General features: G+C 39.5%; 2 protein-coding genes across 3 annotated transcripts in view; one reads left to right on the top strand and one right to left on the bottom strand.

Annotated features, from left to right (window-relative positions):
• Positions 1-125: 125 nt before the first annotated feature.
• Positions 126-11,942, top strand: TEFM (transcription elongation factor, mitochondrial). Its single transcript, XM_058168613.1, has 4 exons — positions 126-3,636; positions 4,548-4,975; positions 6,683-6,829; positions 11,038-11,942. Exons 1-4 carry the CDS (start codon positions 3,600-3,602, stop codon positions 11,476-11,478), a joined length of 1,053 nt encoding a protein of 350 aa, XP_058024596.1. The 5' UTR covers positions 126-3,599; the 3' UTR covers positions 11,479-11,942.
• Positions 11,943-12,578: 636 nt separating this feature from the next.
• The window catches only part of ATAD5 (ATPase family AAA domain containing 5), a 30,983-nt gene continuing 19,424 nt past the window's right edge, over positions 12,579-24,137 (bottom strand). For both annotated transcript variants that reach the window (XM_058168611.1, XM_058168610.1), the window contains exons 16-23: positions 23,679-23,794; positions 21,822-21,915; positions 19,716-19,780; positions 18,648-18,813; positions 16,895-17,070; positions 14,423-15,249; positions 12,933-13,097; positions 12,579-12,715 (exon numbers count right to left, since the gene is read on the bottom strand). In XM_058168611.1, the coding sequence (XP_058024594.1) occupies positions 12,643-12,715; positions 12,933-13,097; positions 14,423-15,249; positions 16,895-17,070; positions 18,648-18,813; positions 19,716-19,780; positions 21,822-21,915; positions 23,679-23,794 (1,682 nt within the window). In that variant the 3' untranslated portion in view covers positions 12,579-12,642. The remainder of the gene's footprint in view (positions 12,716-12,932; positions 13,098-14,422; positions 15,250-16,894; positions 17,071-18,647; positions 18,814-19,715; positions 19,781-21,821; positions 21,916-23,678; positions 23,795-24,137) is intronic.

Below are 24,137 nucleotides of genomic sequence, written 5' to 3' on the forward strand. Positions count from 1 at the left end.
TTTTCCGGGCAAGTCCCAAAGATGGTTTCTCAAGAGGCAACTGGACCTTCTGGGTTTTTTTTTTCTTTGAAGACATTTCCCTTCTCCAAGTTTCTTCTCATCCAAGAAGTTTCTTGGATGAGAAGGGAAATGTCTTCAAAGAAAGACAAATCAGAAAGTCCAGTTGCCTCTTGAAAAAACAATTTTTGGGACAACCATGACCCAGATGACTGAGAATCTCCATAGACATTTTCCTGGCAAGTTTTTTGGAAGTGATCAGAAATGGTATAGGGTCTCTTGCTTGAGCAGGGGGTTGGACTAGATGACCTAGAACAGGGGTCACCAACTGGTGGTCCGTGGACCACTGGTGGTCCACAAGAAAATTTTGGTGGTCCACAGAAAAATTATTTGCATTCTTTATATTGCACTAAATCAGGGGTCCTCAAACTATGGCCCCTGGGCTGGATAAGTGCAATGAATGTTTGTGTTGCTGCAGAGAGTCTCCCCCTTTGGGGTCTTCTTGTGTGGGTCGGAGGGGGACAGAAATTCCAACTTGGGGTCTGCTTCAGCCTCCTGGTGTGGGGCTTTGGGCGAAGGCTGGAGGGAAGTGCCGCTGGTGGCGAAGAGCCAGAGGGCCTCGTTCCAGTGGGACTTAATTATAGCCTAAAACTGGCTGACCATCTCAGCCCGTGAACCTTCAGGCACGGGTACCTGGCCTTGCTCTCCCACAGGTCTTCCCTCTGTTTGGAAAGCCTATGGTAGTAGTCCTCAATGAGGTGTTTCTGCTGAGCCTCCTTCCCAGTCAGATCCAATTTGAATTGAGCTGTTTTGCCAACTCTTTCTCATGGTGGCTGCTTAGCTCCAGCAACTGCTTCTTGTTGGGGCCCCAAGGAGCCCGGGCGGGCAGGCGAGGAGTAGCAAGTAGAGGCTGGCAAGGCGCCCCTCAACATGACTGACATCGAGTTGGCCACGCCCACCCAGTCACATGAAAACTTTGCCAAACCCACCCAACTGGTCATTAGGCAGATCATAATAGTGGTCCGCAGGATTTAAAATTATGAATTTAGTGGTCCTTGAGATCCAAAAGGTTGGTGACCCCTGACCTAGAAGATCCCTTTCAATTCTGTTGTTCTATTTTTCTAACTGGTTTGCCAATGCCTCCTTTTTAGGGCTGAGAGAAAGTGACAACTCAGGTCACCCCTAAGGCAGAATTAGAACTCGCAGCTTAAGTACAATAAATACTGCTAGAAGAGGATATTTGTAGCTCAGGCTTGAAACTTTACAGTAAGAAAAGCATTTATCAAGTGTACCGATTCAACAGAAAATTTGGGCTCAGTTGTGATTGTAAGTCGAGGGCTATTGGAATGCCAATAATGTATTTTTCTATTGTGTGGTTCATCTTGGAAAATTTATAGATGAAATTAAAAGGGCAGCATACAGAGAAAATAATTGATTTTCCAGCTGGAGCTGTTTATCAAGACATTTCTTTTTTGTTACTGCTACTTCTAGGGAAAATGTGACATGGAGGAGGCTCCTTCCCAGGGGACAAATCATGGTTTCCTGTTATTTTAGTATGACAACATCCACTCTATTTCATTTAATAGGTGGGGTAGAACAAGGAGAAATTTCCCAAAAAAATAACTCAAAACACACAGACATTTGGAACATAGCTATACATATGCCTATAGTGCCAGATTGAGAAACATTTGTTCCTCAAAAAACTCAAATCCATGATTCCCAGACACTTTAGAAATTTTTGTTGTACGTTTCAGCCAAGAATTCACAATTTCAATTTTCTGTCCTCTTCCACATTCACAGTACCAACTGAAGATGGCTTGTATGTATACTTTTCATTTTAAAATACCTTCTGAATCAGGCTTCCTCAACCTGGTGCCCTCTGCGTGCATTACAGATTTCACATGGCTGCTGAGTGGGAATTTTTGGAAGCTGGGATCTCAGTCGGGCATATGCATAAATATGGTATTCTGTGCATTTCTTTGAAGACAAAAGAGAGTTAGTTCGAGCATGTGCAGTATAACCCATCAGGAATTGGAAGAAGAGAAAACAAATCAAGTTTTGATTTTGGGATTTTAGGATTAGATCTGATTTGATTAGATAATTATTCTGGATTCTTAATTATATGATTATGATTTATAGTTGGTAGGTTTGTTATATGTTAAGACTAATGTTGAATTAAAAGCATATGAACATTGGAGTTTTGTGAGCATTGATGTTTTAAGTGTTTTCAGGTATTTATATTATTTAATTAACTTTAGGCAGAGGTTGTCGTATTGTATTATATAAAATAATATATAATAAAATAAGAAAGTAAGAGGGCCAGTTTGGTTTAGGAGTGAAGGCAGCAGGCTAGAAAGTGGGAGACCCTGAGTTCAAGTCTTAGCCATGCAAGGCAGCTGGTGACTTTAGGCCAGTCACTCTCTTTTGGACCAAGCCAATTTATAGGGTTGTTGTTGGAAAATAGGAGGAAGATGTGTTGGTTATGTTTGCCACCTTATCTGTAAAATAATAAAGGTGGGATACAAACAGACAAAATTGTCTCCAAAAGTTGGAGATCACCTTTATTGTTTTACTTGTTTTAGGTATTTTGCTCACTTTGTAACTTTATCCTTATATTCCCTTTCCCTTTTATGTTAGATTGTACTGTATTTTAATATATTTTGGTGCTCTGGGGGACAACGGGCAAAACTGTCTTTGCAGCCTATAACTTGTTGCTTAAGCAGAAATGCCAGGGAGTCACAAACTTTACAATTGCCCTTTTCAACAAAACGGGTTGTAGGACTCGTAGGCAAACACAGGCATTCTGTTTCAGCAAAGATGTCAAATGCGAGCCTGAGGAAAAAAGATTCTACTTTATACAAATTTAGGAGTAAACTAGTCCCAGTGCTCAGAAACATGAGTTAAGGTGTGGAAGGGCGCAAGAAGAACACGTCATCTTGTTACATTGTCCAAGGAACCGTGGTCTTTAGCCAGGCTTCTCAAGGTTTCTTTCTTTCTTTCTTTCTTTCGTCGAGTACATATTAGATAATATATATAAGTATAAGCATGAATTGAATACATAAAATGAATACAATTAAAGGGAACATTAGGATAGGGATGGTAGGCACGCTGGTGCTCTTATGCACGCCCCTTACAGACCTCTTAGGAATGGGGTGAGGTCTACATTAGACAGTCTTAGGTTAAAGCTTTGGGGATTTTGGGAAGAGACCACGGAGTCTGGTAGTGCATTCCAGGCATTAACAACTCTGTTACTGAAGTCATATTTTCTGCAATCGAGTTTGGAGCGTTACTCCGGGCCGTCTCGCCTCAGTGTTTCCCAGTGATTTAACGACTGAGGGACGGGGCGGGGAGGGAGGAGGGAAGAATTGCTTTCCGCAGAGCCTTTGCTCCGAAGCCCCTCTTTCGAGGGATTTGCGTAGCCCCTTCCTCATACAATCCGGCAAAGAGAGAGAGAGCGAGCAGAGGAGCCTTTTCCCCGCTGGGGCCGGAACTATCCACGTGAGCTTTCAGTGCAGCCGGCACTTTGCTTTTGGGGAACCTGGCAAACAGGATACAGGGGAGAAGAGAAGAAAGCGCGTGGCGCCGGTTAGAAGAAGGCGAGGATGAGTCTGAAGCGGCTTCCCGGGCTCTTCTGGGGCGGTAAGAAAGCGGCATCGGGGATGCGGCTGCCCTCCGAGCGGCCGATTTTGCAGGCGTTGCTGGCGGAGGGCCAAGGGGAGTTTGCAGAGGGCCTCGCCTTTGAAAGCGGGGAAGCGAGTGTCGCCAAGCTTGAGCGATCAGAAAAATAACATTTTGTCCCTTTGCTGCAGCCCTGGAATTCTAAGTAAGGTTGGTTAGATGGATAAGGGAGGTGGTGATACCCATCATGCATTTGCATGCAGGCATCGGGGTTAGCGCCTGCCCTGTTAATTGCACGCTTGTAAAATATTACAGCGATCCCAGGAAACAAATGAAGATCTGCCAGGTTGTTGTTTTCAATTTACCGCGTGGGGCAATTTGTAATCCATCACAACTGGAGGACACCTTTGGAGAAAGCTCCATCGACCTATTTGGTCTAGTGCAGGGGTCTGCAAACTTGGCTCTTTTAAGACTTGTGGACTTCAGCTCCCAGAGTTCCTCAGCCAGCTTTGCTGGCTGAGGGATTCTGGGAGTTGAAGTCCACAAGTCTTAAAGTTGACACGGTTGGAGACTCCTTTTCTAACAGATCCCAGGGAGAATCTATTTTTACAAGGTATGATGGGCAGTCAACTTAAGAAAACTGGTGCTCCAGCGCTCCAGCGCCCACGGAGATCATCTGGCATCAGAAACCAGAAGAGCAGCTGGCAATGGCACACGGGCTCATTGTGCCATCTCTGGCATGGGTACCATAGGTTCGCCATCACAGCTTTAGAATATGTGAGTAATACTTTGAAGAATTCACATATGAAGTGAGAAAAGTGTCTTAGCATTTCTAGTAGCTCTAACTAGGAACCTGGCTTCATCAGTAAATGCTTGAACTAATGTTATTATTGATGCTAGTGGAATGATTGAAATCTACCTTTCATTTTCAGGAAGGAGATGCTTCCTTCAGGTTCTGCTTCCTTCATCTCAAGGTCTTTGGTATTGCAAGAAATCTACATGTGCCAGGAAACAGATTTCTCCATCAGGAACTGAAGCAAAAGATGCAATAGACACCTTGTTTTCTTCTGAACAGCAATCTGTTATTTTGCAGTTCCTCAATTCAGCATCCGAAGAAGAACTTTCTGCAGTTAAACTATTGCAAGGGAAAAAGTCTCTTAATGTAATGGAGTTTCGAAACAAGCATGGGCCATTTCAGGAATTACAAAGTTTACTGCAAGTGCCTTCTTTTCGGTATAAAACAGCGGTTAAAGTCTGCAACTTTATTCTCAACCCTCTACAAAAAGAAGAGAAAAAAACATGCAATCCTATGTCTGCCAGGAAATGCATCAGTCCTCCAATTAAAAGAAACAGGTTGAAGGTACGATTTTCAACAGGTCTCGGTGTTTCCCCCCACATCCTAATGTAGAGTTTATCTTTGTGTAATTGAGAGCTGCTCTTCCAACGTAGCTGCCTTTCCAAAGTTTAATAATTGAGTATTAAACTTTGTAGTAATGTGATTTATTTTCATGGGGAGAGAGCAGTGGAGGCTCAAACAGACTTGACTGTTACAAAAATGACTTGTGAATTATTTTGCATTTTGAGGTAGGTTGGTAATTTAGAAGGGGTTGGGCAAGATAAGAAAAGCTATGTAATTTACAGTGGTGAGTGAGCAGCCTTAAATAAAAAATGATGCCAAGGTAGAAGTGCTTACTAAGAAAGCTTGAAATTCCTTGACAGATGCTGAAAACTAAAAGCAAGCAGGATTCTCCAGCGTTCTTTTTAGCAAGTTCTGCTTAACACTTCCAGTTTTCCTTGCCTGCTTGTAAAATAACTCCTAACACTAAACTCCTAATACTTGAGATTGTAAGTCAATAATCACCAGGATGCATGCCAGATTTACAGTAGTCTTCAATTAAGAGTATGAGGTTTAAGAAAAAAAAATCTAGATTAGAAGTTCCTCTGCCATCCTTACCTGATGCATCTTAAGGGTTTTTGGCAAAATTATATGAAATGATAGGAACACAAAGAGCCATTCTAGAAGAATTGAGACTACTTTAATAATTTCTTTTATTTATTTAGAGAATTTTTTTTGGCTGCCACTTACTCTCAGTGACTGGATGGCTTACAAAAATATGACTGCTGTTTTTAGGCTTTTTCAGTAGATCCTTCGGTTTTAACAAGAATTTAAATTTCCATTCAAGAAATAGCTTATTCAATATATAGGCCAGCTATTAGAAGCATAAGCAAAAGTTCCTCAAATGTACAGTACAGAATCTTAGATCCTGTATCCTGATTCACAGCTAGTCCTTCAGGCTGGGAATTGTAGGAGTGATAATTGCAGTTCGGGAGTGTACAGGGTTAGGGGGTGCTACATCAAAAGTGGTGTGCCAAGTAGTATGGCTAAACAAATACACTTGATTTTAATGCATGGAAGTTCTCAGCCACCTGAGTTTAGGATTGATGACCATCTTTAGGATTCATATGCTTTGAAGATTAATAGCCATTCTGTCATTGCTTTGTATTTTAAAAAAGTCCAAATAAATGTATGCTGTTCCAATAATTTTCTACCTATGTTCTGTAGCAATTCCATGTTCTCTAGTAAGTGGAGGAAAAGAAATACAGGTAGTCCTTGACTTACAACCTTTCCTTTAATGACTGTTCAAAGTTACAATGGCAGCTAAAAGGGGCTTAGGAATCTTTTTCATGTTTATGACCGTTGCAACATCCCCATGGTCATGTGATCAAAATTTGGACACTTGGCATGTATTTGTGACAGCTGCAGTGTCCCAGGGTCACGTGATCACCTTATGCAACCTTGTGACAAGCAAAGATAATGGGGAAGCCAGAATCACTTTACAGCTGTGTTGCTAACTTAACAACTGCAGTGATTCACTTAACACCGGCGGCAAGAAAGATTGTAAAATGGAACAAATCTTGCTTACTAACTGTCTTGCTTAGCAACAGAAATTTTGGGCTCAAATGTGATCATACGTCGAGAACTACTTGTATTTTTACTTGCACCAGAAAACCTGGTGGCTGTAAATATTTAAATGCTGATAACTCTTTTTTTCGTTTTCTCCTTCAGGCTGCTAACAATATTGTATCTATTGTTTTTGGCGTGCATAAAATTTCATGGGCTCATGTTAACAGAGGTTTGGTTGTGCAGAACTGGCATTTGGAAAACTACCGACATAAGGACGAAACATTCACACCAGCAATGTACCTTGATACAGTAAGCCATCTTATCTTGCCTTGGTGGGATACCCTTTTTCATTCTTGAAGTGTTACATTTTTACAGCAGCTGGGTGGTCCGTATGTCAGACATGCGAACTCATGATGTTAGTTATAGCCACCCACAGTCTTACAGAATTGGCCTCCGATAAATAAACATAAGTATCATGTGTGAGGGACTTTTGTGAAGCGCTATATCATGATATTAGTCTGCTACCTGACGCAGGGAATGTTGGAAAGATTCTAAAAAATGAAGGAGAGTCTGGAAACACAATTGAGAACTGCAGGATGTATTGGGGGAGAAGCACTCCCATGTTTGTCCAGGGGGAAGTTGGAAAGGCTGGTTCCCTTGTGGTCTCATTTTACAGGGAGAAGAATAATCTGTTGAGGGTTAAAGGTGGATTAACCTGCCAGTCTCACCTTGTGCAGAGCAACCTCAGGCACCATTGGGTTTTCAAAGATTGGGAGAAAACACAGTGCAGCCAAGGCCTAGTGGGTGGGCAGACCTTCCAGCGCAAGCACTTGGTAGCATTGCCCTCAATTGAGATAAGATTTAGAACAGAACAGGCAAGTGGAATAGGTCACTGGAGTTAATTTATTGTATTGTGTGGTAGGATGGGAAAGGGGCTGTTAGTTTTGTTTGATTTATGTTGCTTCTGAAATGGTTTTAGTCCAGGCTGCCTCTGTTTTAATTTTTTTAATGGATTTTTAAAAATGTTGTACTCAGAATTTATTGGGAGTTGGGCAGCTACCGTGTTTCCCCGAAAATAAGACCCTGTCTTATATTTTTTGAACCCTGAAATAAGCACTTGGCCTTATTTTCGAGGAGGTCTTATTATTTTGGGGCGCTTGGAGCAAGACGGAGCTCCTCTTGCTATCTTACCTGATTTCCAGCTCTGCGTTTAAATATTTTTGGGGAGGACTTATTTTCAGGCGGAGGGTTATTTTCGCACATGTACTCGAAAGCCCGATTAGGCTTTTTTTCAGGGAAACAAGGTATAGACGTGAGATCGAACGACTAGCCTTGTGGTGCGACCATAACAATTTGGAACTGAACACACTCAAAACTGTAGAAATGGTGGTAGACTTTAGGAGAAACCCTTCCATACTTCCACCTCTCACAATACTAGACAACACAGTATCAACAGTAGAAACCTTCAAATTTCTAGGTTCTATCATATCGCAAGATCTAAAATGGACAGCTAACATCAAAAACATCATCAAAAAAGGACAACAAAGACTGTTCTTTCTGCACCAACTCAGAAAGCTCAAACTGCCCAAGGAGCTTCTGATCCAGTTCTACAGAGGAATTATTGAGTCTGTCATCTGCACCTCTATAACTGTCTGGTTTGATTCTGCAACCCATGCGGCATGGCTGGGCCGCATTGAGTGAAGAGGAATTGTCTTGGGAGGTGTATACTTTATATAGCTAATGTATATAAATAACAAACTTTATTGTATTATCTTGTAGGGCTACATTACTAGCTGTCCAGGGCCACGTGTGGCCCATATGTAGGGGATGGATATGCCTGATATAGATAAAAAGGTTTCATGGTTATGATTGAGGTGCAGGGAACTCAAAAGATTTTTGAGTGTCGATCTTCAACCCCAAATAATTCAAACTATGATGTTTCAGACTTGAGTTAGCATCATAGGCGTTTCACTATTGCTATGCAGGTACTCCTCAACTTAACAACAACAGAACCTGCATTGTTAAGTAAGGTGGTTGTGGTGTTATCCCTAATTTTACAATTATTTGCCATGGTTGTTACATGAATCCCTGCAGTTATTAAAGTGAATCATAGTTGTTAAGCAGATCTGGCTTCCTCGCTGACTTTGCTTGTGAAAGCAGGCTGGGAAGGCCAGAAATAGTGATCACATGACCCCGGGATGCTCCAACAGTCATAAATACACACTGGATGCCAAGTGCCCACATTTTGATCATGTGACCAGGGGGATGCTGTGATGATTGTAAGTGTAAGGTCTGGGTCGTAAGTCCTTGCACTTAGGACTGTCACAGCATCATGCCCTTTTTTCAATGCTGTTATAACCTTGGTCACTAAATGGATACTTGTAAGTTGAGGACTATCTGTAGCATGACATATTTTCTTGGAAAAAAATCAAAGAGAAAAGGGGAAAAAAATCCAAAAGAGGTTCATAAGGATTAATCAAAAATGTAACCTTTATAACTTTGCTTTGCGAAGGAAAATTCAAGAGCAAAATCAATAAAATAAATCAGTAAAGAAGTCTAAAGGCCAGCTTTCTGGAAGGACTGTCCTGTATAATCAAGCATGGATAGTTAGCTATATACTTCATCCCTTGGTTTCAATCTAAATGCTAATAAAACAGGAAAAGACGGAGATAATCCCAAGCACAGGTAATCAATTTACAACCATCCGTTTATTGACCATTCAAGGTTAAAATGGCACTGAAAAATTATGACCATTTTTCATACTTATGACCATTACAGCATCCCCATGGTCATGTGATCAAAATTCGGATGCTTGGTAACTGGTGTGGATTAATGGCGTTCGCCTAGTCATGTGATCACCGTTTGCAACTTTCTGATAATCGAAGTCAATGGAGAAGCCAGATTCACTTAACAACCGTTACTAACTTAACTGCAATGATTCACTAAACAACTGTGGCAAGAAAGGTTGGAAAATGGAGCAAAATTCACTTAACAATAATCTTGCTTCGCAACAAAAAAACTGGGCTCCATTGTGGTTGCACGTTGAGGACTACCTGTAGCTGTAATAATTCTATGGACATGATTATACATATGTGACTATTTTGCCAGGTTTTTGTTTTCTCCTTCTATCACCCACCTTTGTTCTAGAGCAGCGGTCCCTAACCTTTCTGGCTCCACAGACCGGCGGTGACAATGGCAGGGGAGAGGGGAGGGTTTTGCATGCACACCTGCTTCTTGTTGAAATGGAGCTTTGTGTGCTTGCATACTTGCCTGCCACTTGCACAGCCCGGTACCGGGGTGCAGTCTAGGGGTTGGGAACCCGTTCTAGAGTGCACCTAACCTTTTTGCAGGGACATGCACAAAAATAGCATCCAGTGTTCGGCTAGCAAAAATCTGGCACTGCTAGCAAAAATCTGTAGCCCACTTTTGAGTAGAATATTCCCATCTAGATAGCTATAGAGATTCTTAGTCATCCAGCTCATGGTTGTCCCAATGGTGCTTTTTCAAGAGGTAACTGGACTTTCTTGGTTTTTCTTTCTTTGAAGACATTTCGCTTCTCATCCAAGAAGCTTCTTCAGCTCTTGGATGAGAAGTTTCTTCTCAGAGCTAAAGAGGTTTTTTGGATGAGAAGCGAAAGAAAAACCAGAAAGTCCAGTTACCTCTTGAGTCCCATCTAGAGCAGGGGTGTCAAACTTGTGGCGTCATGTGACGTATCATAACATTCCCCCTTCGCTAAACCAGGCATTGGTGTGGCCAGTGCATGACGCATCTGGCCCATGGGTCGCGAGTTTGACACCCCTGATCTAGGTGAAGTTTTTAATAGACCAATCCGTTCTGTACAAAGTTAAATCATAAGTTTTATACTTACTCTTCAGGTTTAGGTTTAGGTTTATTTGATTTTTATACTGCCCTTCTCCCAAAGGACTCAGGGCGGTTTACAGCCAGGATAAAAACAACAAGATATAAAAATTAAGAACAGATTTAAAAAACAAATATTCGAATTGGCTAAAAACTCTAAAATCCAATAAAAAACCCCATTTAAAAAACCATTAGGCCAGTCCTGCACGATGGAATAAAAACGTTTTCAGCTCGCGTCGAAAGGTCCGGAGATCAGGGAGTTGGCGGATCCCTGGTGGTAGCTCATTCCAGAGGGTTGGAGCCCCCACAGAGAAGGTTCTCCCCCGGGGGTCGCCAGTCGACATTGCCTGGCCGATGGCACCCTGAGGAGACCCTCCCTATGGGAGTTCACTGGTCGATGGCAGGCTATCGGTGGCAGTAGGCGGTCCTGTAAATAACCCGGTCCTATGCCATGGAGCGCTTTAAAGGTGGTAACCAACACCTTGAATTGTTTTTTGAATTTTGAATTGAATTCAAAACTGCTTTTAAGGTACAGTTCAAAATAATTTCATTGTAGTATATACATTTCTAGTAGATTAATGTAACCAATGCATGCTTCAGGATTTGTGGTGCTGCATTATTCGAATTTGATAAAACTGACTTATACTTATTCGTTTCAGGTATCTACCATAATATCCAAGATTCCTGAAGCAGACTTTTACGTTTTGGAAAAAGTTGGACTTCCTCCCACAAATGCTGCCTTGTTTCCAGTAACGTTGCATCTTCGTATAATGGAAGCTGTACTTTATGCATTATTGCAAAAAAGTTTTGGAAAGGATGGACAACCCCAAGTGCTGAGCATCGCCCGGAATGCTGTAGGCAGATATTTTGGATTGATGTTGGGAGAGGCACGAATTAGTGGAGTGGACCTTGTAAAGCAGTTTCTGTTGGACTCTGCTACACAAACATGCCGTGTGAGCTTTGCAAACAATGTAGTTGCCAGGCATATGCATATAGTGTCAGGTAATACATGGAAAAGAGAGGAGGAACTATGTGATTCATTATTACAGGCAATAGCTTTTTATGAGCTTCTGGTATTGGACACCAATGAAATGTCTTAAGAATCAAATAAATTCATGATTGTGTGACTTCTGGATTGTACAATAATATATCTGTGACATTTGATGAAACATTACAAAAGTTGAAATAATCTTCAGGTGTTAGATTCCTGAGAACAGGAAATAATTTTGACATTACCTTAACGCTCTCTAATATTACATAACAATTGAAGACATTCAAAATGAAAGAATTATATAATTAACAGGTTTTGGATCAGTGACAAATAATAAATAAGCAACCTGTCAAATATTTCAAAGCCATATTGTATGTCTGGTAGAAGATGCTAAGTGCTTAACCACATGTTACCAAGAGGTTTTTAAAAAAAAACAAAAAACAAGAATGGTTTTAATAATTATTTTTCCACTTGGTCAACTGACATGCAATAGACTTCAGGAATTACTAAGTATGGAAATACTTTCTTTTATTCTAATCTAAACAACCTTCATTATTAGGGTTAAAAGTAGTACAGGAACATGGGAATTTTTTTAGGGAGAAATGATAGAAGAGCCCAAAATTTGTATTTTTACATCACAAAATCACTGCATAAAAAGTTACGCCTTTCCTTCCAGATATTTTACTTTATTGGAGGGATAGAAACTTTTAAAAAACAAGCGTTGGTACAATAATAAAATAGTATAAAATGATGTACAGAAATGCAGATAAACAGCTGCAAAGAGCTGTTAATGTAACAAAGGGATTTACAAAATTCACTGTTTTCCCTTATAGACTTTGTGCCTGCTAGGGACAAACATACAGGTCTGCATGTTTGCGGATGCATGCAACACACCAACCACTTGAATCTAAAGTAGGGTAATTGCTGAGTGTCACCTGTTAACATTTGGTTAATATGGATCTCTTGTTAGATCGATTTAAATAGAAGCTTTTTTTTAAAGTTTATCACTATATCAACAGATTGACTTGAAGAAAATGTGGCTTTCTGGTGTTACGATGTTTATTAACATTAGAGTCAATCACCTGATTGTATTGATAAGCTTAAAGCTGTTTTTTAAAAGCATCTATTTGAATTGATCTATTGTTATACAAATTAAAAGCTGACCTGGAAGTAACTAGTTGGTATATCTGCATCCTTCATAAATAAAAGATTAAAAATATAATTGTCTTTTGAATATACATTTCTATTTACAATATTATTCTGGGCCACTGTTTTAGGGAAAGTCAGCTGCCAGGCTGTTCAAAATTTCTTTGGGAAGATGAATCCCTTCCAGATAGTGGAGAAACCTGTTTGGGTGGGGTGGGGAGAAAAATAATAGTTTAGATTCAGTATCAAGATGTAAACTGATTGATCATTTTTAATCTGATTGCTTTATAATTTTGTCTGTCACTTCAGATACATGCATACATGGTATTTCAACACACCAGAAAGTAAATCCTTTTGAATTCAATGATTTACTTCTATAGAAGTCTGCCTAGAATGGAGCAACTTTAGACAACTTACCTCCTTTTTGTCTTCCCCTGTTGTTTCTGTTTCTCTGATTTACAAATGTTGCGAAGAATCGGCAGATATTCCATTACACTGGCTTGTCTGCTATTAAGACTTAAAGGTGTACTGGAAAACACATTTTTAATCAATTCTATCCTCTTCTGTGCATTATACTGAACACTGTAAAAAAGAAAGTACATAATATATTTTTAGAAGTGAACATTTACAGCAGATTGCCAAATTAGCATCTTAAGTTTCCTAATCTTTTCCTTGTACTCTGTAAGAAAGCTGAAGTATCCTTTTTTAAAAAATGGAAGTCTCAGGAATCATGTAATAAGCAGAGATTAAGACTGGCTATTAAATGTAAAAAACATACAAATGAATAATGCTAAATCTTCCATTCTCATTTTACTACTTCTAAACTCCTACGTTAGATGAGACATAGTATAAAGAGCAGCAGCTTGAATAAGTGTAAAATTTTTCTCCCGTATTAAAGAAGTTTACTTCTAAAATAATTCTGTTGATAAAACTGTTCTCTTCCACCTTATAAATTAATGTGACGATGTGATAATCTCTGCCTTTGTTGTCTTCAGTTTCAAAGTCAGCAAGAGAAATGAATATAGAATAGAATAGAATTTTTTATTGGCCAAGTGTGATTGGACATACAAGGAATTTGTCTTGGTGCGTATGCTCTCAGTGTACATAAAAGAAAAGATACGTTCATCAAGGTACAACATTTACAACACAATTGATGGTCAATATATCAATATAAATCATAAGGATTGCCAGCAACAAAGTTACAGTCATACAGTCATAAATGGAAAGAGATTGGTGATGGGAACGATGAGAAGATTACCGTATATACTCGAGTATAAGCCGAGTTTTTCAGCACGTTTTTTGTGCTGAAAAACGTCCCCTCGGCTTATACTCGAGTATATACGGCTTATACTCGAGTTTTTTTTTTTTTCCTTTTTTTCACATTATACCGGCCGGCGTGAACTTGGCGGGCTTTTGCTTTAGCGCGGGGAAGCCCTGCCGGTGCAGTGAGAGGGCGGGGCGGGGGAGCCGCCAGCCTTCTCGGCCAAGGGAGGGAGGGTTTCACAATTGATGGTCAATATATCAATATAAATCATAAGGATTGCCAGCAACAAAGTTACAGTCATACAGTCATAAATGGAAAGAGATTGGTGATGGATCGGCTTATATTCGAGTATATACGGTAATAGTAGTGCAGATTCAGTAAATAGTTTGACAGTGTTGATGGAATTATTTGTTTAGCAGAGTGATGGCCTTCGGGAAAAAACTGTCCTTGTGTCTAGTTGTTCTAGTGTGCAGTGCTCTATAGCGTCGTTTTGAGGGTAGGAGTTGAAACAATTTATATCCAGGCCTTAATCAAAATAATATAAGATCTTTGTCCTCTTTAGGGCTTCTGCTTTACATTACAGCTAAGGACACTCTTTTCCCCATTTCGTACTGTAAAATCTAAGAAAAAGTTTTTACTTTACCTGGAATTAGCTGCTGACCGGCCGAAGTATAAATCAACTTGTTCTTTTGAAACACAGAGAGTGAGTTCTTCAAGTTCATTCTTCCCGAGAGTTTTATTACAGTTCAAGCAACTTTCCATGATTTTTGAAATGCTCTTAGAGCATTTGTTACAACTTAATGCCTCCATTGTTGCTTTTAGTTCGCTAGAGCTTTGAGAACTCCACCAGTCAGTGTGCTCCGCACTGAATTCATCAGAGAGACCGTTTTTTATCTTCCCCTTAATCCAGATAAAATCTCCATATTTACCCGCCTGCTTTGATGACTCGGTGGGTTCAGTGAAACAACAATCCAAGAAAGACATATTATCCAGATATTCGGTTAAGGAATTTAAACACTGGGATACCAATACAGAATCTTTTGCACTGACAGATGCCCCATCCTTCGGGGCTACTGTGTCAACATTCATAGGTTCCGCAGGGCCCGTTTCTTCTAAGCGTAAAGTGCTTGTGTCAGGTGACAGTGTAACAAACCCAGAGTAATTTAATCCACTTTCAAATAAATCGCTATCGTCCAATACAGCCATTCTTTTCAGGCATTTTGATCGTTTAGCCTTTTTCACAGGAGGGGCTCCCTCCAGGTAGTCAGTCTCAATGCTCGTACTACTTGAAGCCTTTTCTGCAATAAAGCTGCACGCAGGACTGGCAATTTCAATTGCTTCTGGAATTATATCAAGAGGCAGCGATGAGATGATTTCAAGGTTGCTATAAGTAAAGTCTGTATTCCTCATCTGGAATTCTGTGAGCAGATGTATCAGTTTATTCCAGTCTTCTTTTGTTCTGAATTCATGCTGTAGAGAAATCATCAGTTCATGATCATTAACGAAAAGGAGATTTGGAGCCTACTTGATTTTTAAAGGCTGTCTTTAATCACGCCAGAAATCGTTAATAAAATCAGATACACGAAATCTGTCGGGAAAGGACATTTTGTGTTTTTAAAAAGTAATTCTCAAATGGGGTTACTTAACTCTGTAGAATTAAGTTTGTTATCATTTCCGTCTTTTAAATCAGGGGTCTCCAACCTTGGTCCCTTTTAAGACTTGTGGACTTCAACTCCCAGAGCCCCTCAGCCAGCAAAACTGGCTGAGGAACTCTGGGAGTTGAAGTCCACAAGTCTTAAAGGGACCAAGGTTGGAGATCCCTATTTTAAATCACCTTTTTATTCATAAAGGTAGCCATGGACTTACATCCATTCATTTAAACACCTTTAAAGTTATAACCGTGCTGAAAAATGACTTACAACCAGTCCTCACAGTTATGACTGTTGCAGTGTCCCAGGGTCGTGTGATTACTATTTGTGACCTTTCTGGGGGGCTCCCACCACCAAAAGTCAATGGAGGAAGCCAGATTTGCTTGGTAACCCTTAAATTCACTTAATGACTACAGCAAAAGGTCGTAAAATCAGGTGTGACCCAATGACCGTATCACTTAGCGATGGCAATTCCCATCTTAATTGTGGTTGTTAACTCAAGGACTACCCGTGCAAATATTCTACTGCTATCTATTTCATCTACTTTGATTAGAACTAATTTTGGAAAGTCCGATGGTTTGAAAAAGGGACATTATTCTAGATTTGATTTAAGACTGTAACCATTCATTGCACGCATTTTTTTTAACCTTCAAGTTTCTGCAAGAATGTTTTGTTAAAGGTATAATTTTTACCAAAGGAGTTATGTCATCCTGCATCAAATCCTGTAAATGCATAAAAATGCTGGTTTGGATTTGTGAGGTTGGGTGGGGATGGAAGAAAGCCAATGAATTAGAAAAAGATTTGTCTTTTACAAGTGACTCAAACCATTCTCCCCTGTAAGCGGAAGGAGCTTATTAGCAGACTAGCAAAAGAACAGCATTCCTCATCTTAAAAACTATTTGTTTGGTGACCGTTCAGTTACAACAGAGCTGAAAAAAGTGACTTGTGACCACACTTAACAACCGTCATTGTAGGATCTCCATGGTCACGTGATCAAAATTCAGACCCTTGGCAATTGACTCACATTTATGACGGCTGCAGTGTCCTGGGGTCATGTAATCCCCTTTTGCGACCTTCTGACAAAACAAAGTCAATATAGAAGCCAGATTCACTTAAGAATCGTTTTAATAACTTAACAATTGCAGTGACTCATTTAACAACTGTGGCAAGAAAGGTGGTAAGATGGGGAAAAAAATTGACTTAGCAACTGTCCTCCTTAGCAACAGAAATTTTGGGTTCAATTGTAGTCGTAAGTCAAGGACTACTTGTACTAAAGCTTGGGTAGATATATAGCACTTTTTTTTTAACCTAAGTCCAGTGAAGCTCTCTTGTTCACTGACCATGTAATACAGCAGAGGGAAAAATAAATCCAAGGACAAGGGAGACCAAATGGATGGGCCTAGTTGCTAGTTGTTGCAACATTTGGTTGAAGATTCATTTCTTATTAAACATTTCAGTAAATGTACCTTAAGAAATGAGAACAAATCTTCTGAAGGCAAAAATATGTTCTTAAGTCCAAGAAGATTCTCAGTGCAGCCAGTACTACATTTTGGAATATTCTCAAGAATAGGTTGCTTTGAATTCGAGTTCGTTGATTCTTCGATGGAAACGTTCTGTTGTACATTGATCTCTGTCCTGTTCCCTGTACAAAAGAGTTTTGTACCTCAATACTGAGCGCAGCAAAAGACCATCAATTTGCTTCAAATTCTAGACAGACTGGTATATCTGACCTTACTTAACTATGGCATCGTAAGTACATCAGAGCTAAATAAAAGATGTGCCGCCATTTTGACCTCCTGGTTTTGGAAAACTTTCTGGGGACTGATCCTGAAGGAACTACTTCAAAGTAACTGGAGGGGGATGGATGGTTTGCAGGCTTTATGGGATGACTGAAGTTCTATCTCTACTACCAGATTACTACTAGACCTGTAATCACATAGTCGGGTACATTCAACCAACCCACATAAGGAATAATCTGGCCTTCAGATTCACTGCTGTCAATAACATTGGCTAGAATTCTACCCTTCCACTTTGGTTATATATCAGTAATTCCATCTCGTATTCACACTGTTACATTTCTGCAAACCTCATTCTATTCCCTGATCTCTGCTTTTTCTCTTCTCATAATCTATTTAGAGGCCAACACAGTAACTTGTGTCTTATATATACTGTAGCAATAGACTTATAGTATATACCGCTTCAGTGTTTTTACAACCCTCTCTAAGCGGTTTACAGAGTCAGCATATTGCCCCCAATAATCCTCATCTCGGAAAAATGGGAAACTGAGTCAACCTTGAGCCAATCAGGATCGAACTGCTGGCAGTCAGTAGAATTAGCCTGCAATACTGCATTCTAACCACAGCACCACAATGACTCCACTTTGTATTGGAATTTGATACTATAACCAGAAGCGTCCTGTTCTGACTTAGGCATTCCCAAACCACGAAGCAGACTCCTTATCCCAAGAAAATTCCCTTTTTGTTAAGTTTCATGAATTTCTCACATTCACACTTAGAAGTCTTTCAAGGGAGAATTTACAGTCACAGACCTTATTTGGCTTGGAGAGCTGCCAGGCCAATATCTTCAAAACTTGGCAAGGAATCTCTGAGAGTCACAAACCAATTAGGCAAACTAATTGTCTCCTGCAAACTCCACTCCCCTTTCGCTCCTCTTTTACTCCCTCTGGGAGGGGCCATTCATCGTCCACCTGTGGCCTTACTCCCAAGTCGACCCTTGTTCTTTAGCTGTTTCCTTCGTCTGGCAACTGTGCATGAGCATTCTGGGAACAGGCTCCATCTGTTCGTCTGCCTCCCTGATGTCTGACTCTGAAGGCAGCTGATAGCTGGCATCCGGTCCTGGCCCCCTCTCTGCCTCCAACACAGAGCCCTCATCAGAGCCTTCCCCAGACTCCAGGACTGGCTCATGTTCCTCCCCAACCTCCTCACTGTCTGAATCTGCCGCCAGATCTGCTGGCCGGCCACAACACTTCCATCCCATAGCCCAAGGGTCACATGAGGCCCTGGATAGCTAGTAGTATGGCCCCCACAAGAAAATAAATCATATAATAATGTTAAAAGTTTATGCACTTTAACTATAGTATATATTTCATATGTAGCCCAAGACAATTCCTCTTCACTTAATCTGGCCCAGGCAAAGCAAAAGGCTTATTTAAGTTTCATTCAGTTTTAAATGAGTTGTAATTACGATAGATTGCCATACCTTTTTCTTTCAAGTAACCACCACCGCTCTGGACCCAAAACTGTAAGTATAGAATACTCTGCCTGATATCACAGTTATTCACAGTTAACAAGGCAGCAAAGTCTCTGATATCGGTTCTTAAATTCTCGGCCAAACACAGAACTTGGAGATAGCTAGCCACATTTATCTAAATACAAACAGATGAAAAGATTGACAACACTTGCCTTTAGTAAACATATCAAAGAATGCTCTATCGCAAGACTACAAATTATATTTATTTGCTAGTGTTGTTAAAAATAGGTACTAAGCCAATTAGAAAATGTGATGTTTGATATTCATTTCCATGTTTCTATAATTAACAATCTTGTCCTTATTATGCAATAGATAGTATATACTGTACATTATAATGAAAAATTGGAATATTTATGATATGTAGAGTGCTGAACATTACAATGCAGGTCAATAAAAGCTAATTTCATAGCACAAAAGATGCCTTTCATCTGGAAAACCAACTCAGAAAGACTTTTAAAGCAGTGGAGTATTAGGTTTTTTTGTTTTTTGCCTTGAAGGTCATACAAGTGACCAGTAAATTGAGGACCACCTATAAATATCTTCTGTAATGTAATCTCTGCCTTTATTTTACATCTATTGTAAAATAATAGATTATTGTGCAATTCTGAAGTACCAACTTTAAAAATGAACCCTAGCAGTGTGGAAAGCTGGAAGATAGAGCTCTCTGTCCCAACCTTCCGACGAGCAAAGTCAACAGGGAAACCAGGTTCACTTAACAATCAAGTCAGTAACTGAAAACTGCAGTGACAATAACTGTGGCAAAAAAGGTCATAAAATGGGACAAAACTGTCTTACTTAACAATAGAAATTTTGGGCTCAATTGTGGTCATAAATCAAGGACTATTTGCAAAAATAATCTATAATGTCTTTTTGCACATTAACTGAATAGATGACATTTTCTGGGTAGTGTCATAAAATGGTTATGTTAAATTGTAATTACAGTTTTACCTGATACAGGTTTATCATACTAAGAAACTATAATTAAGATTCCTGGAACTCCAGAATTGAAAAACTTACCAACGAAGGTACTCTGAAAGTGATTTGCTCAAAGCAGCCGTCAAATGTTTCACTGAACAATGGATCTACACAAAAGATTCATAATAAAGGCCTTTACCATTTTGTCATACAGAATTATTTTTATAAGAGAGATAGGAAAAAATTTGAAAGCTAGTATTAAAATATCCCCTTTACAGTGGTTATGTAGAAATATTCAGCACGTTTGAGAGCACTGAACTTTATTACTATTGTAATAAGAATACAGGCACCCAATAAATGGAAAAAGCGTAAGACACACAGCCATAACTGGTTAATATTGTCCATGTCATGTGAGCCGTGATCTTGACTGGCTCAAGGTTGACTCAGCCTTCCATCCTTCCGAGGTTGTTAAAACAAGGACCCAGATTGTTGGGGGCAATAGGCTGACTCTGTAAACTGCTTAAAGAGGGCTGTAAAGCACTGTGAAGCGGTATATAAATCTAAGTGCTATTGGTATCCTATGGTAAAATAGGATACATAGAAATCTCAGGCTTTTTGAATATACACTTCAGTGATGGGATTCAAAAATTTTTACTACTGGTTCTGTGGGTGTGGCTTGGTGAGCATGGCATGGCTTGGTGGGGGTGGCAGGGGAAGGAGACTGTAAAATCTATATTCCCTCCCCACTCCAGGGGAAGGTTACTGCAAAATCCCCGTTTCCTCCCTATCAGCTGGGACTTGGGAGGCAGAAAATAGATGGGGGTGGGGCCAGTCAGAATTTTTACTACCGGTTCTCCAAACTACTCAAAATTTCCGCTACCGGTTCTCCAGAACTGGTCAGAACCTCCTGAAACCCACCTCTGGCACACTTACCAGAATAAATATGTTTTCCATATACAAGCTTTTCGTTCAAATTTTCCTTACTTGGACATGCATACAAAAAGAAAATACCCATCTTTACCAATCCTTATCTGTATGGCCATACAGTACCATTTAGACTCGTGATATAGAGGAGGAAATCAGTTTGCTGATAAAGTTAAAATGGATTAGAAAATATTGAACAATCAATTTACCCTACAGCAAACTGCTTATTTCCCTGAAGTAGCCTTCACGAACATTAAAATTTCTGTTTTGGTCCTGATTAAGTCCCTTAGAACTGTACCTAGTAATGCACTCTCAGAATTTTGTACTATTTTTGAGGAGGAAAATACTTGATAATCAATACCATCTGGGGGACTGCAGACCCTCAACAAATACCACAGGATGTTTGTCACTGGTTCTCACACATACCGTGTGAAAACACTATTAGAGTCAACACAGGGATATATTCAGGGCAAATATCTCGTCTCCCTAAGTCTGCACTGACTTGTGCTTTTGAAAACGGCACTTACAAACTATTTCTCTGGACAACAACAAACAATATATTAGAAAGTTGGATTTCATTTTCCAATTGCAAAACATTGTGTGACAGTGACAAGTCTTACTTCCAACAACTCTTGATTTTTCTCAGACCAAACTATGTGAGATTAATAAAGGTTCACTTTGCTAGGATAAAGTAGTGGAGTCCTAAATAAATAAGGGAAGTGAATTAATTCTTTAACTTAGAAGTTAATGTCCATAAAAATTATGGTGCCTAACAGGAAATCTGTTCTTCAAAGATTCCTTGGAGCCCAAATGAAAATAGACAAAGGAAAAAAAAATCACAGATAAAAGGGCAAAAACTGCAAAAATCATCCAATCTAATGGTATTCTGGCACTCTTGTCCAAAATCTCAAAATATCTCATGAGGAAATTCCAACATGAAAGAACATTTTGCAAACGCTATAGTTATTTTGTAACTTATTTTTGGAACCCTGAAAATTGCTATGGGAGAAAGACAAGTTTATGCTCTGGCTGTTTACTTAAATTTATGACACTAGACTTCAAAATATATTGATGAAAGAAACTGGTGCCCTAAGGAACCATAATATTCCTTCAATGCACAAAACAGTAGCTAGGCAGTTTATTTTTGGAACTGTCCTCTTGATGTTAAAAGATTTCAAACAATAATATTAATTAAATCTTAAAACAGTGTCTTCAAAATGGATATTTAATGTAAGATTAAAGCAGCCAGACAGCTGAAGAATTACAGAAATAACATCTGCCTACCATTGGTGGTTAGAATGACAGGTCTCTTGGTAGTGCTCATGAAGGTCTTTACTGCATTTAGAAATCCAGTATCTTCATCAAATATTATGTCAACCTAGAAATAAAACACGTTTCTAATTGTTGTATACAGGCAGTCCTCAACTTGCAACAGTTTATTAAGGGACCGTTCAAAGTTACAACGGCACTGAAAAAAGTGATTTATGATCATGTTCACACTTATAACCATTGTATCATTCCCATGGTCATGTGATCAAAACTCAGATGCTTGCAACTGACTCATATTTATAACAATTGCAGTGTCCTGGGGTCATGTCAGTTAAACAATGTCGACTGACGGCCCCCAGGGGGAGGACCTTCTCTGTGGGGGCTCCTGCCCTCTGGAACGAGTTGCCTCCGGGGCTTCGTCAACTCCCCGACCTCCGGACCTTCCGCTGCGAGCTGAAGACTTTTTTATTACATCGAGCAGGGCTAGCCTAAAAATGTAGTTTTAATGGGGTTTTAGTTTTATTATTATTATTATTTATTATTATTTATTATATTTTTATACCGCCCTTCTCCCGAAGGACTCAGGGCGGTGTACAGCCAGAAATAAAAACAGTAAAAAAACAAAAATAAACAGTTAAAAAACTTATTAGAAAATTGGGCAAAAATTTAAAACGTATTAAAAATTTAAAACCCATTAAAATACATCCAAAAAATTAAAATTTAGAATTTAAAATTTAAGCCAGTCCGCTTGAATAAACAAATGCGTTTTCAGCTCACGTGAAAGGTCCGAAGGTCAGGCAATTGGCGCAAGCCAGGGGGAAGTTCGTTCCAGAGAGTAGGAGCCCCCACAGAGAAGGCTCTTCCCCTGGGCGCCGCCAGCCGACATTGCTTGGCGGACGGCACCCTAAGGAGTCCCTCTCTGTGTGAGCGTACGGGTCGATGGGAGGCATGTGGTAACAGCAGGCGGTCCCGTAAGTACCCAGGCCCTAAACCATGGAGCGCTTTAAAGGTAGTGACGAGCACCTTAAAGTGCACCCGAAAGGCCACAGGCAGCCAGTGCAGTCTGCGCAGGAGTGGTGCGCAGGAGTGGTTATTGTTATTGTTAGTTTTTAGTATTTTGGCCATAAATTATATTAATTTTATATTGTTTTTAACTTGTATTATATTGTGTTTTTAAACTGGCTCTTAACCGCCCTGAGTCCTTCGGGAGAAGGGCGGTATACAAATTCGATTATAAATAAATAAATAAATAAATGTGATCACCTTTTGTAACCTTGAGACAAACGTCAGTAGGGAAGCCAGATTCACTTAATAACCAGGTTAACTTAGTAACTGCAGTGGTTCACTTAACAACTGTGGCAAGAAAGGTGGCAAAATGGCCCAAAATTCGCTTAACAAATGTCTTACTTAGCCACATAAATTTTCGGCTCAGTTGTGGTCATAAGTCAAGGACTACCTGTATTATCTTAGTTTTATACAACATTTTATGGAGAGGGATTGATTTGAAAAGTAGAAAGGTACCTACTGTAATTTGGGAGTAAACAAAATTAGTGTTTTCAATTAAATATAGGACCTGAAAAGTGAATGGTAAGTACAACAGTGAATCAGTGTTTTATTTAGAATCACTAGGATTCTATTTATTGGAAATAACAAAAGTTGAGTTGAATTTACATTCTGAACTAATAAATATAAAATTATATTAATCATTATATTAATCATTAAATATGTTGTAAGCCACCCAAAGTGACTATATGAGAGTTGGGCGGCCATATATTTAGCAATTAATTAATTTTTAAAAATTGAGACAGACTTTGTCCTTTTCCCTTTATTCCCGATAGTAGCAGAGAGAATAGGAATTGCATTTAATATTACCTCTTCAAACAGAATGAGAGAAGTTGCACATTTATTACTGGATTCTTCTTCCTTGTTTCTCTTTTCTCCTGATTTTAACTCTGTTTTTTTTCCAGTTTTTAAGCTTTTCCTATTTTCTGTGAGAAGAAAACAGTACAATCGAATTTGTATCAGAAAGGAAAAAAAGTAATGCAATACTGGGATGTAAAACTTCCTTAAAATTAAATTACAAAACTATGGCTCCCCGGCATTTAAAGCTTAATTTTACAATTTGTGGATAGTTAAATTATCTGGAAATAAAATGCAGATAGTCCTTGACTTACAACAATTCATATAGTGACCATTCAAAGTTACAATAAAGAAAAGTAACTTAGGACCGTTTTTCACACGTATGACCAGAGCAGTATCTCCATGGTTACGTGATCAAAATATTGAAACATGGCAATTGACTCATATTTATGACATTTGCAGTGTCCCAGG

Source organism: Ahaetulla prasina, chromosome 2 (genome assembly GCF_028640845.1).
Source record: "Ahaetulla prasina isolate Xishuangbanna chromosome 2, ASM2864084v1, whole genome shotgun sequence".
In the NCBI taxonomy this organism is placed as follows: domain Eukaryota; kingdom Metazoa; phylum Chordata; class Lepidosauria; order Squamata; family Colubridae; genus Ahaetulla; species Ahaetulla prasina.

What these genes read in the sequence shown, in the direction of transcription:
- TEFM (XM_058168613.1), top strand. Translation starts at nt 3,600, where the DNA reads ATGAGTCTGAAGCGGCTTCCCGGGCTCTTCTGGGGCG. An exon ending in TTAAAAGAAACAGGTTGAAG is followed by an intron (nt 4,976 to 6,682) that starts GTACGATTTTCA and finishes TTTCTCCTTCAG; the next exon opens with GCTGCTAACAATATTGTATC. An exon ending in CAGCAATGTACCTTGATACA is followed by an intron (nt 6,830 to 11,037) that starts GTAAGCCATCTT and finishes TATTCGTTTCAG; the next exon opens with GTATCTACCATAATATCCAA.